The following is a 19,552-nucleotide window of genomic DNA, read 5'->3' on the forward strand; positions in this document are numbered from 1 at the left end:
AAGGATACGCTGGTGTGATGGGACCCAGTTAGTGACTCCCTGGGCGTGGCGTAGCTGAGGAGGTGTAACATGGCAAAGTCTGGGCTGGAAAGAACTTGGACAAAGCGGCCGGGGCAACAAGACTCTTGAACACCAGTTTGCGCATGCACCTTGAGTGAAGCCGGCGTTCTGCGTGTGCGCTTGCGCGAGCCGTGGAGGCCGCCGCCGGCGCATGCGCCCTCGGCTGGCGGGAGTTTCACCGGAGGCGGGGCTGGCGCGGGCGGCGGATCGCCAAACGGGCCCAGACCCGGAAGGAGCAGACGCTTTGGCGCAGGGCGTGCGGAGGTCTCCGGGGCCGCGGAGAGTGGCCTGCGGCCTTGTTTTTCGGGGACGGAGGCTTAGGGCTGGACGGGCGTCGCTCTGAGGTTAGGAAGTCGCAGACCTCTCCCTGTACGCCGCCCCGCTTACCCGCGCACCATCCTCTTTGGGGCCGGACACCTCGGCCCAGCCCAGACCCAACCCGTCGTCACCCCCGACAGCGGGGACTAGGGGGGCGCTGCATCCACCTCCGGGTAAGAGGAGACCCGAGGCCGGGGTGCGCCTCTCGGTCGGGGCCTGTTTGCCGAGCCAGCGGTCTAAACTCCAGAACAGTGGTTGAAGGCTGGGGGGTGGGTCTCAGACCGGGGTTGGAATTTCGCCTGTGCTCCAGGCTGGCCGCACAACAAGTTTGGGCCAGGCTTTTGCCCCTCTGAACCTCAGTTCTATCTGCAACGTGGAATTGATGATGGTACTTACAGAGCTGTGGAAAGGATTAAACGGGATAGTGATGCAAGTAAATTGTTTGCATACACACACAGGTCCTGGCATGTAATAAGCGCTTAGCGGGCGACAGTGATTGCTGCTATTATCCAGGCTTTCATCTGAGTGATACAGTCGTTACTGGGGCGATGTAGATCCTCGACCTACCCCTCGTTGTTCTGTTATCTTTGCCATGTTGTCCCGTCGCATATATTCATTTCTCTTTACTAAGCACCCCGCAACGCACCGATTTCTATTGGGGATGGGGGTGGGGGAAGCATAGACGATGTAGAGATGCCTCAGTCATGTCCCTGCCCTTTTCCAATCCGTTAGTTGTCTGTAACAGGCTCTAGAAATACAGTCTGGCCGGGGAGGCAGACATGTAAACGGACTTTACAGCCAGTGCTAGGAAGACCTAGGGGTGGAGCGGAGCAGCCAACTCTGTCAAAGAGAAGTGGTGTGAAAGCTTCACACTTGAGCTCGATTGGGAAGGATGAATAAGCTTTACAGGCAATGTGTGCAAAGAGTCAAAAGTGGTGCATGGAATGGGAGTGGCAGGAGAAAGCAGGAATGGGTACTAGTTAGGACTAGCTTCTGGAAGGTGTTGAGTACACTGGAGGAATCTCTGCTGCTGTCTAAAGAATGGATTGGAGGGAATTCCCCAGCGGTCCGATGGTTAGGACTCCGTGCTGTCACTGTGAGGGCCAGGGTTCAGTCCCTGGCGGGGGAACTAAGATCCCACAAACGGCGCGGCCAAAAGTAAAATAAATAAAATAAATAAGAATGGATTGGAGAGGAGCAATGCTGCATGTAGGAAAAACTAGTGGAGAGACTGTTAGATTCTTGAGGGAGGTGGGGGAGAGTGGTAGAAATTATGAGATCTGAACTAAATCGATAACCGGAAACGGGGAAGAGTTGTAGAGACTGTTGGAAGTAGAATGAACAGGCCTTTGGATCTTAGAATTAATCAAGGATAATGTGATTTTTTCATGTTTTGAAGACCATGTAGATCATAATGCCATCAACTGAATTATGCACTTAGACACTTGTTAAACACAAAATAATTGGGAAATGAGATGGGCTACATGTTAAGGTGAGTATTTCTAGAGATGAATTCTGTAGAAATTGAGAACAGGGGGTGATGAGTTGTGCAGATGTTCTCTGGAGGAGGTGGGTGAGGCGGGGTTGGACTGGGCCTTCTCAGACAGGTAGAATTTCATGGGGCAAAGAGGGGCAGTTCAAAGAGATTAGAAAGCACAAGGCCGATTCTGGGGTAGTAAATCCCCGGCAAGACTGGGACTGAAATGTGGAGAACAGATCACCTCCTTTTCCTGTTTTCAGGGTTCTCCACCCAGGATGACTTCTAGATCAGAGACTGTAGAAGGTGAGTACTGTAGTGACATTCAGTACCTCTTGGGTTCAGGTTCCTGAGCTTTACCTAAATACTTTCCTGGCTCCTGGTGGACTTGAAAGCACTTACTCACGTATTTGCAAAGATGCTTCCTCAGTGTTTCCATGATCTGGGGCATACATTTCCTTTTTCCACTTTTTTGCACAGATACTTAGCTGTGATGGGATTGATTCTGTATTTTGACTTTTTTATAACAAGTGCTAGAAGAGGAACCAGTGGCATCTAAGACTCATGATCATCAATTGGAATCAGATCCCAACCCTGCGGAAGCGTGTGGTAATTCGTCCACCTCCCTGGAGATGACTGAAGGCGTTTCAAAGAAACAGATTCACCTTGGCTCTAGCCCTAAAAAGGGGGAAAGTTGTGATCCCAGCCACCAGGAAGGACTTCAATCCAGGTCCCTTTATTTGTCCCCCAAAGAACAGTGTGCCCGTCATCAAGACAGGAGGCAATCCTGGCGGCGAGCAAGTATGAAAGAAACGAACCGGCGGAAGTCACTGCCTCCCTTTCATCAGGGCATCACAGGTGGGGTGCCATGTACATAAGACAATGGAGTTCCAGCTCAGATAAGAGGCAGTGAGGTATGGGAGACAGATAGACTTGACTTTGCTGCTTACTAGCTATGTGACTGAGCAAATCTCTCTGAGCTTCAGTTTCCTCATCTGTAGGAGTATCCTAAGATTATAAGTACTGATGTCAAACACCTAGTAAGTATTCAGTATCATTGCTATTGATATCATGTTATTAGCTACCCACTGTAATCTATACCATGAATAGAAAATCTGATTTATGGTTGTTCAACACTCACCTCTGCTAAGTGAATGTTCAACATTCGCCTTTGCTAGAAGTAAAGATTTCTTCCTGTGGCTTTCGGCCTCATATCCTTAAGCAGAACAGAAGGTGGATGGGTCGCTACCTGATTTTAGGCTTTATAACTGAAAATATCTCAGAGGGAAGGACACATAAAAATATCTAGGGTAAAAACCTAGTTTTTTAGACATGCTGTATTTGAATGTGATTTTGTATGAATTTATAATAATAGCATCTCAGTAAGCATTGAAGTACAAGATTTAATATGGAAAGTAACACATTTCAGGAAGACCTTACTAGCTGTGTGACCTTGAGCAGGTCCCTTAACCTCCTTTGCCTTACGGTCCTCATCAGTAAACAGGATGAAATAATACCTATTTTACGGGGTTGTGTGAGAATTAAACGAGTTGATATATAGCACAGTACTTGGCACATGGTAAAGAAATAGTTCAAGTGTTAAGCTGTGGTGATTATTTTAAAGACATCACCTCACTTCCAGATGGTCTCATGTTTAGAAGGAATTCTGGGTAAAAACAGCCATGTAGCATATCAGAAAATTGCCACCACAATTAGGCACATGCACTTTACTCCATGGACGTGCCAAGAAGCTTCAGTTTCCTAAGATTGCCCTAACCTGCATCTCTGTTCCAGAGCATGTGGGCCTAAAGTTCTGTGTAATAGAAAATTACTGATGCATAATAAGATTTGTTATCTCCTGGTCACTACCAGCCACTTGCCAAGTTTCTTTGGTTATAGGCAGAAGGTATCCAGTTTTTCATGACTAAAAGCAAGGAGAAGTAATCAAGAGAGGGCACAAAAGAACTTTAAAAACACAGCCAGCTGAAGCTGGAGGGCAAAAAGACATGTATCTCTCCCAATTCTCAAAGCAAATTTCCTTTGCTGTATAATAGTTGATGTTTTTAAATGAACATAATCGAAAAAACAGTATCTATGTCTTCTAGTTGTTTGAGGATTCAGTGGCATAATTATGTAAAATGCCCGTTCAGTTCTGGCTGACTCACTGTGTGACCTTGAGCAAGTTACCTATTACCTAACCTTTGTCAAATGGAGTTGATAAGATACTTGGGACTTCCCTGGCGGTCCAGTGGTTAAGACTCCGTGCTTCCACTGCAGGGGGCAGTGGTTTGATCCCTGGTCTTGGAAGATCCCACATGCCGGGCAGTGTGGGGAAAAAAATAAAAAAAGATTCACCCAGATAAGATACTTGCCTCAAGTTTTAATGAGGTGTGTATAGCATTTAATAAAATGCCTTTTAGATAGCAGGTGTTCAACAAATTACTATTAATGTATCATTAGGTAATTAAGGAGAGGCAGCATGGTATTAGTGGGAAAACAGGTTTTGGTGATGGACTTGGGGTTGAATTCTGGCTCCACCAGTCTCGGCTTCAAACAAGTTATATCCCCTCTGAGCTTCAATTTCCCCATCCGTAAAATGGAGCTCATAGTTTATAAGAAGATTCTTAAGACAGTGTATGTATGCATTCATTCATTCATTCATTCATGGCTGCTCCACACAGCACGTGGGATCTTACTTCCCCGACCAGGGATCAAACCCGCGCCCCCTTCACTGGGAGCACGGAGTCTTTAGCCACTGGACTGCCAGGGAAGTCCCAAGACAGTATTTAAAGCACACTGCAGTGCCTGTCATAGAAATACTGAAATAATCCCACCTCCTTTCTTCAAATGGTGAATATAAAACATAAAAGGAGTTAAATTTTTTTTTACGTTCTACGTTGTTTATCAAGACAAGATTTTAATGTAGTACATAAAAGGTTCTTATAACTTTTCAAAGTTAGGATGCACAAATGGGTAAATGTCATTCTTTGGTGATCTTGAACAAATTAGATGTGACTATATATGAATTCTCCCTTTAATTAGAGAAGGCTGCTTGGGTTTTCTTAAGTTGGACTGCATCAAGGGGGAGGGAATTTTTCAGTTTTTTTTACTTTGCTAACTGTGTAAGTATCCATCTCCTTCAATGCGGTGATATTTTATGTTAGAGCTCTGCAGATCCATCAGTGTCAACATAGCAGAAAGCAAACGGCTGGGCTGTCTCCTGCTTTCCAGTTTCCAGGTGAGAGTCTCACGATTGGGAAGTGCTTTCTTTTTCTTTTCTTTTCTTTTTTTTTTTTAAACTGTTAACTGTGACATCCCCAAAGAGAGATCAAATCCTGTGTGATTTATCGGTAAAGGGTAAAAGATATTTCTCTCTAGTGGGATTAATTTAAAAGCCAGCTTTAATCCCAGGAGCTGATCTGTCTCTGGACTAGGCTCTACCAGTCCCATCGGTGCTGCTGTCGCTGAGCACTTAACAGTCAGATTTCCCCGATCTAGTATATTTTGCTCACTGGCAGCAAATGATGGGAATTTACAGTGAGTGGAGGTCAAATCTAAGTTTAAGCAGTCATTTGAGGTCTGACTGCATTCTAAGTTGGTGTTATATGGCTGACTGGTGATCACATCAGTTTAGATAAGCAAGTCATTTGTGTGAATTAAATGAGCATTGTTTTTCCTGAATCAAAAATCAAATCATATAGTCTAGGCAACAAAGAGTTTTTCCCTTACCTTTTGATTTTCTCATTTTGTTTTGTTTATATGAAAAATCTTAGGTGTAGAATTAAATCATGTTTACTCACATTTATTAAACATCATAAAATTACATGAACTCGGGACTGGCCTGGGAAATCTTGGTTGTACTGAAAATGCTTTTCTTTATTTAGTTCTCTGTTCAGAAACTTGAACCTTTCCTAAGGGGCACTGAGGGCTTCAGTCTTGAAAATTTTAGAGCCAAAGGTAAGTTACTAAGACTAGACAAGTGAGCTTTGACCTTGGTCTGTACCTTCTATGAAGGTCAATTGAAGCCCCATTCTCAGGATCCCCATTTACAGGAACTGCTGCCTCACAAAACCAGCTCCCCTCCTTTTTTGGGGAGTTGCATTAAAAAAATAAGAGTATATGTTTATGAAGTTCAGAAGGTCCAAAAGTGAAGAAAGTGAGCCTCTCTTCCACCGTGACCCCAATCACAGTTCTTTCCTCCCAGAGGCAACTGCAGTCACCAGCTTCTTGTGTATCCTCGCAGAAAGATTTATCGCATTTCTAAACATTTATCCATTGAAATCAAATGAGTAAACCACTCTACACTGTTCTTTACCTTGTGTTTTTTTTAACTTAATTTATCTTGCAGATAATTCTATATCACACTTATAGAGCCATCTTAACATTTTAGTAGCTCCATGATACTCCATTTTATAAATGTACCATATTTGATTTAACCAGTTTTTTACTGATGGACTTTTAGAGTTGTTTTCAGTCTTCTACTGTTGCAATGAATGGATAATGAATACCTTTTTATACAAACCTTTTGGCACATATTCAAGTAAAAGTAAGATAAATTTCTAGATTGGAAATTAACTAGTGTAATTATACTGTAACTAAAAGTTTAGATTTTTTACTATTTAATTGGTGATAAAAGGTATTTTTTTGTACTTTTAATCTTTTCTTTTTCTTTTGAAGAGGATAATAATTTTTTCATATTTTTAGAGGAGAGCCATTTGTGCTTTATTTTCTGTGTATTGTCTGTCCATATCCTTTGTTCACTTTTAAAAATTGGGATATTGGCTCTTTTGTATTGATTTTGTAGGAACTCTTTATATATTAAGGAAATTAGCTGTTTGTGATGTAAGTTACAAATATTCTTTCCTGGAATCAGTTTTCAGCTTTCCAGAAAGTAGCTATTCTCCTTACAGTGTCATTACACAATCATCCAGGTCAGAAATACTCAGTGTTACCCACTTAAAAGACCTAGAAAATACATGAACTCAGACTTACTTGCCAGTTAAAGCTATTTATCTCAGAACTGCACTATCACCATAATTAAAGTAGATATGCCCAGGTTATTTTGATAGCTGTTTTAACCTATCTTTCCCCCTCTGCATTCCTCACCTGAATTTAATTGTGAACTCTTCCAAATTTAAGCAGAGACTTGTTTTTACCTTATGCCCATAATTCTTTATTTGTCTCCAACATTTCCCATTACACTCTTGCCCATTGCCTGACTTCTGTAATGTTCTTCCACCCAGTGCCAGCAGATCAAATCGCTTGAAAAGAATGAAATGTCCATGCAGATACATCTTTCTTTTTTTTTTTTTTTTTTGCGGTACACGGGACTCTCACTGTTGTGGCCTCTCCCGTTGCGGAGCACAGGCTCCGGACGCGCAGGCCCAGCGGCCATGGCTCACGGGCCCAGCCGCTCCGCGGCATGTGGGATCTTCCCGGACTGGGGCACAAACCCGTGTCCCCTGCATCGGCAGGCGGACTCTCAACCGCTGCGCCACAAGGGAAGCCCCAGATACATCTTTTTAACTGCTTTTTTCACCAGTCAAGTGTAAAAAACACTATTATAAATGTTATAAAGAGGAGTTGTCTTTCATTTTATCTATACCTATCCGAAGAGAAAAGATAAAATCTTCCTGCATATTTTTACCACTTTTTTAAATGAGTGAGAATGTAACAGGGACCGTAGAGCTGGGACCACATTAAGTACGTTATATCTTTGTCAGCAGCTCACTGTGAAAATTTGTATTCTCTTTATTTTATAACATAAAATTTTATTCTATTCTCTCTAGCATCTTCTCTTTCTGAAGAATTGAAACATTTTGCAGACAGACTGGAAAGTGATGGAACTCTACAAAAATGTTTTGAAGATTCAGAAGGGTAAGAGCAATTCCTCTTCTGTCCAAAATTATAATTGAATTAGGACTTTCTATTTATTTATTTAAAAAAAATTTTTTTTAATATTTATTTATTTGGCCACACTGGGTCTTAGTTGCGGCACGCGGGATCTTTGTTGCCGTGTGTGGATCTTCGTTGCGGCATGCGGGATCTAGTTCCCTGACCAGGGATCGAACCCGGGCCCCCTTCATTGGGGTTGCAGAGTCTTAGCCACTGGACCACCAGGGAAGTCCCTAAAAACTTTTTAATTAAAATATAGTTGATTTACAATGTTGTATTAGTTTCTGGTGTACAGCAAAGTGATTCAGTTACATATACATATATTCTTTTCCATTATGGTTTATTACAGGATATTGAATGTAGTTCCCTGTGCTATACAGTAGGACCTTGTTGTTTATCTATTTTATATACACTAGTTTGTATCTGCTAATCCCAAACTCCTAATTTATCTCTCCCCACCCCCTTTCCCCTTTGGTAACCATAAGTTTGTTTTATTTTTTCTTTTTTAAAGATTTTTACATTTATTATTTATTTATTTTTATTTATTTTTGGCTGCGTTGGGTCTTAGTTGCAGCACGCAGGATCTTCGTTGAGGCATGCAGGATCTTTCATTGCCGCGTGTGGGTTTCTCTCTAATTGTGCAGGTTTTCTCTTCTCTAGTTGTGGTGCACAGGCTCCAGGGCGTGCAGGCTCAGTAGTTGTGGTGCGTGGGCTTAGTTGCCCTGCGGCATGTGGAATCTTAGTTCCCTGACAGGGATCAAACCCGCGTCCCCTGCATTGTAAGGCGGATTCGTTACCAATGGACCACCAGGGGAGTCCCCCATAAGTTTGTTTTCTGTCTGTGAGTCTGTTTCTGTTCTGTAAATAAGTCATTTGTGTTGTATTTTAGTTTCCATATATAAGTGATATCATATGGAATTTGTCTTTCTTTGTCTGACTTACTTAGTATGATAATCTCTGGGTCCATCCATGTTGCTGCAAATAGCATTATTTCATTATTTTTTATGGCTGAGTAATACTGCATTGTGTGTGTGTGTGTGTGTGTGTGTGTGTGTGTGTGTGTGTATATACACATATGCCACATCTTTATTCATCTGTCGATGGACACTTAGGTTGGTTCCATGTCTTGGCTATTGTATAATACTGCTATGAACATTGGGATGCATGTATCTATTTGAATTAGAGTTTTCATCTTTTCTGGACATATGCCCAGGAGTGGGGTTGCTGGATCATATGGTAATTCTATTTTTAGTTTTCTAAGGAACTTCCATACTGTTCTGCATAGTAGCTGCACCAACTTACATTCCCACCAACAGTGTTAGGAGGGTTCCCCTTTTTCCACAGCATTTATTATTTGTAGACTCTTTTTTCTCACCACACGGCTTGTGAGATCTCAGTTCCCCAACCAGGAATTGAACCCAGGCCACGGCAGTGAAAATCTGGAATCCTAACCACTAGGAGACCAGGGAACTCCCTGTAGACTTTTTAATGATGGCCATTCTGATGGGTATGAGGTGATACTTCATTGTAGTTTTGATTTGCATTTCTCTAATAATTAGCGATGTTGAGCATCTTTTCATGTGCCTGTTGGCCATCTGTATGTCTTCCTTGGAGAAATAAAACTTTTTATTTTAATTAGACAGTTGTTCATGCACTCAACAAACGTTCATCTAGCATCTCCTATGTACCAGGCTCTTCTAGAAGTGGAGATAAATAGTGGTAAATAATCAAACAAGATCTCTCTTCATATACATTGTAATAGGAGAGACAGTCAAACAAATACATAGAAAATAATGATTTCAGATAGTGATAATCTAAGAAGTCAGTAAATATGAGAGTGACTTGAGGGGTGGGCACCTTTAGCTAGAGTGTTCAGAGAAGTCCTCTAGTGATTTGACCTTTGCACTGAGACCTATAAGACCTGGATGGTGAGAAGGAGCCAGCCATGGAAAGCTGAGAGGAAAAGTGCTCTTCAGATCTTCACTAGCCATGCAAGTTGGAGATAAATTTATGTTCTTTAGCTGTTGGCAAACAAGAATATTAGGAGAAATTTTGCGGTCGCACCCCCAAACTGGTCGTTCCTCTTCAGGGGCAGCACCCACCCCTCTACCCACAGCCTGTAACACATCATGTAACTTGGGCTTACACTTTTGACTTCACAAAGGTCTACCTTTCTATGGATCCTTAGAATTAACATTACTATTCAGGAAATGAAAAATACTTTAGTTCAACATAGCTTCTCTTTTAATACAGTATATATATATATTTTTTCCATCAGCACTCCTTTATTGTTTTTCACTGTGCGTATCTTACCATGAGAGAATTACATTTGTCAGGCAGCACTGAAGCTATTTATTCCCTTCTTATTCCATTAATTAAACTATAATACAATCGCTTGGGTTGCCCATAACCAGTCGTTGGAAGATTAATATAGGATGCTATTCTTTAGCTCATATTCGACCTCTGCGTGGTAATGAAACAGCAATAAGGTTTATATCCCCATAACTTAATGCAGTATATTTAAGCCACAGGCTGCTGCATGTCAGCCAGAGGTGATAGAGGCTGTTTCTCACAGGCCTTGGTAGGAAAACACGAACGGTGACACAACTGATTTGCTTTTGCCAGGTAGAGTACCAAGTACATCTGCAAAATTTTGGCATTTTCAATGCCTCCTGCTTTTCCTTTAGGATTGATGGCCCTACAGAGCCAAGGCATTGGCTTAAGTAAAACATATCCAACCAGTAGCTTCAGTTTAAGTGGGAAGACAAGATGGTTATGTGGAAAAGTATTGTTGGTTCTTAAAGGATATTAAGGTTTTGATTAGTGGGAAGGGAAGAGGCTAAAAAACGGCGTGAACAGAACTTTGGAGATTGAAACCCTCAGATGTTTGATGCTGAATGGCACTATATGAGACCGAATAGATAAAGGGTAATAGGAATCAAAGTTAATGAGCTGGACAGAGCCAGAACCTTAAGAGAACCTTAAGTGCCAGGTTAAGGAGTTTTGGGTTTTCTTCTGAATGCAGTGGAGGGTCACAGAATTTTTAAGCAAGGAAAAAAATTAAAGGAATATTTTAAGAAAGGTTAATCTGGCTGTGTGCGAATTAGAATTGGTGAGAGAAATAGATGATGAAGAGACCCACTGAGAAAGCTGTTACCTGGTGCAAAAGTGAAATAGAGCCCAAGAATAAATATTTGTTGAAAGATAAATTCTGGGACTTCCCTAGTGGCACAGTGGTTAAGAATCCGCCTGCCGGGCTTCCCTGGTGGCGCAGTGGTTGAGAGTCCTCCTGCCGATGCAGGGGACACGGGTTCGTGCCCCGGTCCAGGAAGATCCCACATGCCGCAGAGTGGCTGGGCCTGTGAGCCATGGCCGCTGAGCCTGTGCATCCGGAGCCTGTGCTCTGCAACGGGAGAGGCCACAACAGTGAGAGTCCCGCGTACCGCAAAAAAAAAAAAAAAAAAAGAATCCGCCTGCCAATGCAGGGGACACGGGTTCTAGCCCTGGTCCAGGAAGATCCCACACGCCGCGGAGCAACTAAGCTCGTGCACCACAACTACTGAGCCTGTGCTCTAGAGCCCGTGTGCCACAACTACTGAGCCCACGCGCCTAGAGCCCGTGCTGTGCAGCAAGAGAAGCCACCGCAATGAGAAGCCCACACACCACAACAAAGCCCTTGCTCAGCACTACTAGAGAAAGCCTGCATGCAGTAAGGAAGACCCAATGCAGCCAAAAAAAAAATAAATTAAAGATAACTTTTTTAATAAATAAATAAATTTAAATCTTCAGAAAAGTTTTTTTTTTTTTTTTTTTTAAAAAAAGATAAATTCTGAACATGTTTTATTGCCATTAAAATTATGTAAGGTGGGCTTCCCTGGTGGCACAGTGGTTGAGAGTCCGCCTGCCGATGCAGGGGACACGGGTTCGTGCCCCGGTCCGGGAAGATCCCACATGCCGCGGAGCGGCTGGGCCCGTGAGCCATGGCCGCTGAGCCTGCGCATCCGGAGCCTGTGCTCCGCAACGGGAGGGGCCGCAGCACTGAGAGGCCCGCGTACCGCAAAAAAAAAAAAAAAAAAAATTATGTAAGGTGTCCATAGCACGTGCTCTTGGAAGGTTTGTGTTAATCTCATCATCCTGTCTGTATTCTAGAAGAGCACCAGATTTGTCTCTGGAAACATCAGTGGCTGAGATGAAGGAATATATAACAAAGTAAGTGAAAATGAGTGAACCTTTGTTGGAAAATCTAAATCCATCTGGGGAAAATAACTAAACCTGGGAAAAAGGAATAGTAAACATCCTGTTCAGTGTGTCAATACTAGTGTATCCCCACTGGAAGTTAGACAGCTGCACACTGGGATTTTATGGGCTGTACTGATGGCCAGTTTCATAGAATGGAGTCTAGAGACTAAAGATGTGGATTTGCTATTAAGAACTCATGTTTGATTTGATTAAATTAATAGCCTCTGAATTGGTCATGCTTTCTCATCCTTTTATGACCTTTTTATTCATATCTTAGGACCAGAGTAGACACCTAATACACTTATTGTTGCCCTGAGTGATTCAGAGTGAGATGATCAAAAATTAACTGAATTTTTTTCTGTTCCTATAGGTTTTCTTTAGAACGTCAGAGTTGGGATCAGCTCTTGCTGCGCTACCAGGAGGAGGCTGAAGAGATCATATCCAGGTTAGATCTGTGACAGGAAATAGGAAGCTTTTACCTTGTGGAATTTGATTTGAATTGATTTCAGTTCTCTTAGCACAAATTGAACGATGAATCCATTCTTAGAGGCCAATCAACTCATCAGATCTCTGTAACGTGTATATTAGCACTTTGTAAATGGAGAGTGAGGGGGAAGGAAAGGAAGAGTTGTCACTATTTTCAGTCAAAGAACAGAATTGCCTCTGTTCTGTGTCCTTGGCTGCCATTCCACATCCTGGGGGAGACAGGCACATTTCTGGCCTGTACCTGGCAACCTGGGGCTGGGCCAAGAACAGTATCAAGGGACATCAATGAGCACATGGCCTTTGAGCTGCATGTATGGGAGAGAACCCTGGCCAGGCCTTCATGGAGATACAGACATGAAATGGGTAATGGAAGATGAGGTGTAGGAGAGAGAGGATCTTTGTCTGGGTCTTGAAGGCATAAGAAAATGGGTAAGTGCTAGATTTTGATTTCATTTTACCATCCAAACCAGTGATTTTAAGCTTTTTTCCCAAACAGAATCTTAGCTAGAAATGGAACTATAAAACATTAGCCAAAATAGTAATTGCAGAAGCGGCCTCTTAGAGACGTGCTTTGAGGAACACAGTTGGAGAAATGCCCCCAATCTCAGCATTGATGGTTATTAGTTACTTTCTTCACCCTTTAAATGTTCCGTTTATGAAGATAGATAATGTATAAGATGGCAGTTTCAGAATAAAAACTTTTGATGGGGCATAGCTTAATAGTTAAGAAGAATGCTTCTGGAAGCAGACTGTCTCTATTCAAATCCTGACTACTCCTTACTTCTGTGACCTTGGGCAATCTGAAGTGCCTCATTTGAAAATGGGGATAATATTAGTTCATACCTCGTTGGGTTATTATGAGGGTTAAATAAGGTTGAATGGAAAGTGCTTAGCTGTGTCTGGCACCCAGTAAGCGCTCAGTACCTTGTAGTAGCTGTTGCTAAAGCGTCATCATCAGTTTTCGTGAACTGTCCAGTATATTCAGTTTGTGGTTGGGGTTTTTTGGCCACACACCGTGCAGCTTGCAAGATCTTGGTTCCCCAGCCAGGGATCAAACCCACACCCTCGGCCATGAAAGCCGGGAGTCCTAACCACTGGACCTCGAGGGAATTCCCTATATTCAGTTACTTTAGATAATTGAAGTGGGCCAGCATCTCTTTGGTAAAAGATTATAGACGTTGACTTCAGGATAGCAGGCTTTGGCTTTACCCCAAGTGTAGTCCTTTTTGTAAATGGACCTTACTGTTAGGTGGAGTCAGCTAACCTTCTAGCATTTCCTGGAGTCCAGGGGTATAAAAATATTAATATTGGATAATGATCTCAGAATCTCCTGTTAGTTAGAGAGCCTGTACTTTCAGTACAGGGTGTAAGAATATTGATTGAGGTTAATAAAGCCTTCTAGGAGGTTTTTTCCCTAGGTAATCTTTACTGTTTTCCCCAGAAAATGATAGTAAAATTATTTGAAAGCTCTTTTGTTTTGTGTTTAGAGGATTAACTGAAACCAAAAATACTGAAGTTGAAGTGGAACCTACAGCATATCTTGGGTCTTCCCAGAGTGAAGTCCTTAATACAAAGCCTGACTACCAGAAAATATTACAGAACCAGAATAAAGTCTTTGATTGTATGGAGTTGGTGGTAAGTTGAGTCATGTTTCTTTTGTTGAGTTATCCAGCTTTGCTACCTTGTCATCCTTGGAAATTAAAAGACGTGGAGAATATGCGTAATTAGATGAGATAAGAGTATATTCAGCTCTACCTTGGGGAAACATGGAGAGACAATGGAAGAGAAGAAACGAATACATGGTGATAAGTGTTAATAAATCAGGTGGAAGGAGGGCTGTAGGTTGCTATATAGAGGGGTTGAAGGTCCTGCTAAGGTTCTACTTTAATAAGACTTGAAAGAAATGAGGAATGATCCATGAGGACATTTTGGAGAATAGTAGTGTTATCAACCCAAGTATTAACAGGAAGCACATGGCATTTGATATAGGATAATTCAAGGAGGGTCTGTTTACAGAGGGGCTAAGTACAAAAGTGTGGGTTTCAGGAAACCAAAAGTAATCTGGGGCTTAGAGGCAGCTGAGCTATTACCTGTCGGCTGGAGGGAGGAACAGCTACTGTGGCACCTGGCAGGGAGTCATATAGTGAGTGGGATGCTTTGAGAGAGCCATGACGTTCAGTTGAGAGACACAGCTAACTCGAGATGACCCTTCTGGAAGCAGGCCTGGGTAAAATACGCTGACCTCATTCAGCTCCCTCGCACTTGGCTCCCTCTTGGCCAAGCCCACCCAGAAACCAGAGGACATGGGATCTTGTTAGAGGTTGTGCAGGTCAGCCTGCTGGGGCATGGAGCGGTGTGGAGAAGAGTTGAGTGGGGAAGTCTGGCATAAGCATTCCAGGTTGAAAGAACAGCAAAAGCAAAGCTGAGCAGGAGCTCACCTGACATGTTTGAGGAGCCTCAAAGACGCCTGGACCCTTACAACTGACAGCTGTCTTTTGTCTGCAGATGGACGAACTGCAAGGATCCATGAAGCAGCTGCACGCCTTTATGGAGGAAAGTACCCAGTGCCTCCAGAAGGTGTCAGTACAGCTCGGTAAGCCTGTCTTAAGGGGACCAGAGCTTGTACTGTTTTATGTCTCATAGCCCTTCGGATACACACCGCCCTTCAAAACATATGGTCTCAGAGGGTAAGGCCTATATCTGGTGGGGTTTCTTTTCCCCTCACAATAACTATTACGTTGTGGGTACTCAAAGTTGATGGGAAATTTGTAGATGTAAATTCCACAGAAGCACAGGAGACTGAGGATTAAATCTCCACAAACTGTGTTGTTTGGGTAAATCCAAGACTTACGAAATACCCATTCCTTTTTTCCCTTTTCATTCTTCAAGAATCCACTAAGTGACACTGACGTTACTTATCCGTCACTTTTCCTGACCACCTCCAGCCCTAAATTATGTGCTATACATACCTTCATTTCATTATTCATTGGATGGTATTGTGGTTGTAGTTGCAGCTGGCTTTCCTACCAGACTGCCGTCTCGTAGAGGGCACGTGCTCTCATTTGTTGTTGGAATGCCCTTCTGTGTGTCTGGCACAGTGTCCACACAGTAAGTTTTCAATAAATGGTATTTGAATTCAATTGAAGTTTATTTTGTGGCTCCTTTTCTCTGCAGGGAAGAGAAGCACGCAACAATTAGATCCTTCACCAGCTCGAAAACTGCTCAAGCTTCAGCTGCGGAAGCAACCTAGCACACGTTGCTCTAAATCTTGTCAGTGACCTTATGCAGCTTTTCTGCCACAGGACGCTCCAGAGGAGAGAAACAGGAAGAGTGCCCCGGTGCACGGCAACTGCACAACGGGCTAAGCTGTGACATCTGCCGTTGCCTTTGAAGATAACTGGCTGACTATAAAGCACTTCGATTTTTTTCTTAAAATGATGGAATTTATGCATCTGAAAGAATGTCATATAGAAACTTTTTCCAAGAATGTGCAAAATGCTTGAGACTTCTGCTTTGGAATGACCTTCAGAACTAGTGGCCCATTCTTTTAAACGTCCTTTGTGATCAGAAACCTTCCTCTTGTGAAGATGTTTTTCAGGTTTTGAAACAACGCGAAGTCATTCAGGGCCGAATCCAACAAACATTTTAGGGGTCGTTCTGGTTGTAAAGGGAATGAGACTGATGCCTAGTGTGGCTTCGAAGGTGATTTTAGGTAGAGGAGTTGTGAGCATTGCTAGCATCGTGTGGATACATAAATCACATCACAACATGTCCAGATTGAAGGAGGTTCCACGCATTCTCTGTATCCTGATGTCTGTAGTGTGCTTTAGCTTTTAATATTGAGTCGACATCCTAAATCCTGGATTCATGGCAAGAAGGGGTTAAGTACCCCTTTTCATCGTTCTCCGTATTTGTTAATAATCTGCAGTATAAGATTGCGCATACTTAAAAGCTTTCCCTTGTCTCTGTGTATATTTTGAGTGTATAAAAAAATGAAAAGGCAGGGAAGGCTCAGCAGAAAATAGGATTCTTTGCCAGGATCTGGAAGTGAACCGTAGTGTGGAGATACGCCTCAGCATTAACTACCAGTAAAACACCAGCTAATTTATTGTTAGTGTCTCTTATTCTCTGATCCTCCTATTAGGACAAAATCCATTTCACGTAAATACCCAGTCATTATCCTAAGTCTTAAGCCTTCAACTAAGCACCAGTTAGTGAGAGGTAATATCTCCTTGCTTTGACCTACATTCCTTATTCTTTCATAGATTTGCAGAGCCCCTGCTGTATGCCACACACAGTTGCAGGAACTGGGAAGAGAGCAAAGAACAAAAACAGACCTGGGACCTCCTTTCATGATGCTCACAGTCTAGTGGGGACAAGGGAACAAGAAGACACGGAACAAGAAGAGAGCCCTTTTCCACAGAAGTGATGTTTTAGTTAACTTGGGAAGGAGAAAGGAGTTAAATAGGGCAGTTATTTGAGGGAAAAGGAGCAGCATTTACAAAGGTCTGAGGGGAGAGAGAAAAGTGTAAGAGCCACGTGAGACAAAGATAATCGAAAGTCATTGGAAGGTTTTGAGAGAGAGAGAGAAAGGGTCAGAGCTTTATTTTTAAAAGATCAGGGACTTCCCTGGTGGTCCAGTGGTTAAGACTGTGCACTTCCACTGCAGGGGGCGTGGGTTCAGTCCCTGGTCAGGGAATTAAGATTTTGCACGCCACACGGCAGCAGCCAAAAAAAATCACTCCAGTTGCTGTTTGGAGAACAGACAGAAGCAAGTATGTGTGGGTGTGAGAGACCAGTTGGGCTATTGTAGTCATCAGGTGGGGAATGACAACCTGTGCTGGGAGTTGGCAATGGATGAGTGGGGAGTCGTCCACAGTGTCTGGAACATAGCAGGCATGTCACCTACGTGTTACAAACGCCTAACTGCCACGTATTAACTGACTGAGAAAAAGTTATTTAACCTCTTATTTGTAAGACTGGGGGAATGATAGAATCTATATCACAGGGATGCTATAAGGGTTAGATTAAATAATGTAAGTTTAGAACAGTGGTATGAATATGATGGAGGGGGTGGGTAATAGAGCAGATAATGAGATGGGAAAGCTTGCAGTTCAGTTTGGGATGCCAAACATGTCAACTAGAACTGTTGGATATACAGGTGGAAAACTGGGTAGGAAAACCTGGACTAGAAATAAAATTTGGAAGTTACTGATACCCAGTTATTAAAGCCTTAAGAGTAGATAATACTGTCCAGAGTAGAGCAAGAAGGGAAACTGGACAGACCCGAGGAAAGCTTTTAAGAATCAGAGGAGTGGTGTGAATTGCCTACTCTCAGAAGCAGAATAGTATAGTGGAAAGAGTGTAGAATTTGGAGTGAATCTTCATCCTTATCCTCAATTTCCTTTCTGTGAAATGGGGAGAGATCACCTCTCTCCAAAGGTGATTGTACCTCCCCAGCCCCATTTTATCTACTGCATTGTATTACATCTTTTGTTGATAAGAATTTGTTTAAGCCCAAGGATAGGAAGTATGTTTTTGTGTCTTCAACAGCTATGCAAGATAGAGCACAGAAAAAGAATATTTAATAAGCTCTGAGTATTCTATACACATATAGACCACAACTTTATAAGATAACTTCTATTTCTGTCATTATAGATGAGGAACTCAGGCATGGAGGGGCTTAATAATCTAACCAAGAACATATATACAGGAGTGGAGGGTCAACTAGACCCCATGTGGCACTCAGTAAATGTTAACAAATAAACACAACTCATAATAAAAGGCTGTGCTCAGTATTAGTTTTCCCTCTCCCCAAATTTGGTTCAGGAATTGCACTTGATGAATACTATAGACAGTTGCAGCCCTTTAGATGTTTGGTAATATTCTTCCGTTTGCCCTACTTTAGTTAAGAGAATATCTTGCTTTTAGTCAGTGATACTTAACACTAAAGAAATAATAGATCACATTATAAGCTCTTTCAAGGAAGGGAGTATGTCCTGTACATTTTGGTGTTTTTTAAATTTGGGTGTAATTAAGCTTAATGTAATCATTCTGGGGGAAAAAAATTCCATTTCTCATGTTGCACTCTAAAAAGGAGGTGGTGTGGCTGGTGGCTGTAGTAGAGGTGATACAGTGGAGGACTAGGAATTAGGAGCCCTGCCTTGGATTCTAGTGTTTTTTTTTTTAACTTTTATTGGAGTAGAGTTGATTTACAATGTTGTGTTAGTTTCTGCTGTACAGCACAGTGAATCAGTTATACATATACATATATACACTTTTTTAGATTCTTTTCCTATATAGGTCATTACAGAGTATTGCGTAGAGTTCCCTGTCCTATATCTAGTTCTTAAGTTACTGGTCCATTCACCAAAAACTTACTAAGCCCTTTCCTCATGCCAAACCCTGTGCTAGGTGCCATGTGACCTTGGGTACCTCTCAGGGCCCACGTCAAAGGAGGATGCTGTGCCTTGTAAAGCAGGGGTCCCTAACCCACAGGCTGTGGACCAGTACCGCCTGAACCATCCTCACCTCCCAGCCCCCCACCGTCCATGGAAAAAATTGTCTTCAATGAAACCGGTCCCTGGTACCTAAAAGGTTGGGGCCTGCTGCTGTAAAGAGCTCTTAGGGGCTTCCTAAGGATGCAACTCGGCAGAATGGGAGAAGCCAGCCAGACACAGCACTCAACTCCCCTCCCTCTGAGCAGTTCTAGTTTAAGGTTCTCCAGGGAGACTCCACAGCAAGAAAACTACAGTACTGCCCCCTTAACCAAGGGGGATACGTTCCAGGACCCCAGTGGATGCCTGAAACTGCAGACAGTACCAAACCCGATATGTGCTAAGTTTTTTCCTATATATACACACCTACAATAAAGTTAATTTATAAATTAGTCACATTAAGAGATTAACGGCAACAATAACAAAACAGAACAATCATAACAATATACTGTAATAAAAAAATTTTTTTTAATTCAAAAAAATTTTTGACTGCACCATGCGGCATGTGGGATCCTAGTTCCCCAACCAGGGATCGAACCTGTACCCCCTGCATTGAAAGTGTGGATTCTTAACCACTGGA

The 19,552-nt window shown here is 42.5% G+C and overlaps 1 protein-coding gene across 5 annotated transcripts; it reads left to right on the forward strand.

The window, feature by feature from the left end:
• On the forward strand, nt 1-19,552 carry DSN1 (DSN1 component of MIS12 kinetochore complex). 5 transcript variants are annotated; one of them, XM_079943749.1, is made up of 11 exons: nt 1-551; nt 2,119-2,161; nt 2,387-2,713; nt 5,020-5,093; nt 5,740-5,812; nt 7,645-7,732; nt 11,900-11,959; nt 12,360-12,434; nt 13,963-14,110; nt 14,981-15,068; nt 15,650-19,552. In XM_079943749.1, exons 2-11 carry the CDS (start codon nt 2,134-2,136, stop codon nt 15,751-15,753), a joined length of 1,065 nt encoding a protein of 354 aa, XP_079799875.1. In that variant the 5' UTR covers nt 1-551; nt 2,119-2,133; the 3' UTR covers nt 15,754-19,552. The 5 variants fall into 5 exon arrangements, with proteins under 5 accessions (XP_079799875.1, XP_079799876.1, XP_079799877.1 ...); XM_079943750.1 differs by having other exon boundaries at nt 1-404; XM_079943751.1 differs by having other exon boundaries at nt 5-551; nt 2,336-2,713.

This window comes from Stenella coeruleoalba (genome assembly GCF_951394435.1).
Source record: "Stenella coeruleoalba genome assembly, chromosome: 15".
NCBI lineage: Eukaryota > Metazoa > Chordata > Mammalia > Artiodactyla > Delphinidae > Stenella > Stenella coeruleoalba.

Excerpts from the sequence above, each read along its gene's own strand:
- DSN1 (XM_079943749.1), top strand. The coding sequence starts at position 2,134 with ATGACTTCTAGATCAGAGACTGTAGAAG. Across the intron at positions 2,162-2,386 it reads TAGATCAGAGACTGTAGAAG|TGCTAGAAGAGGAACCAGTG; the intron begins GTGAGTACTGTA and ends TTTTATAACAAG. Across the intron at positions 15,069-15,649 it reads GAAGGTGTCAGTACAGCTCG|GGAAGAGAAGCACGCAACAA; the intron begins GTAAGCCTGTCT and ends TTTTCTCTGCAG.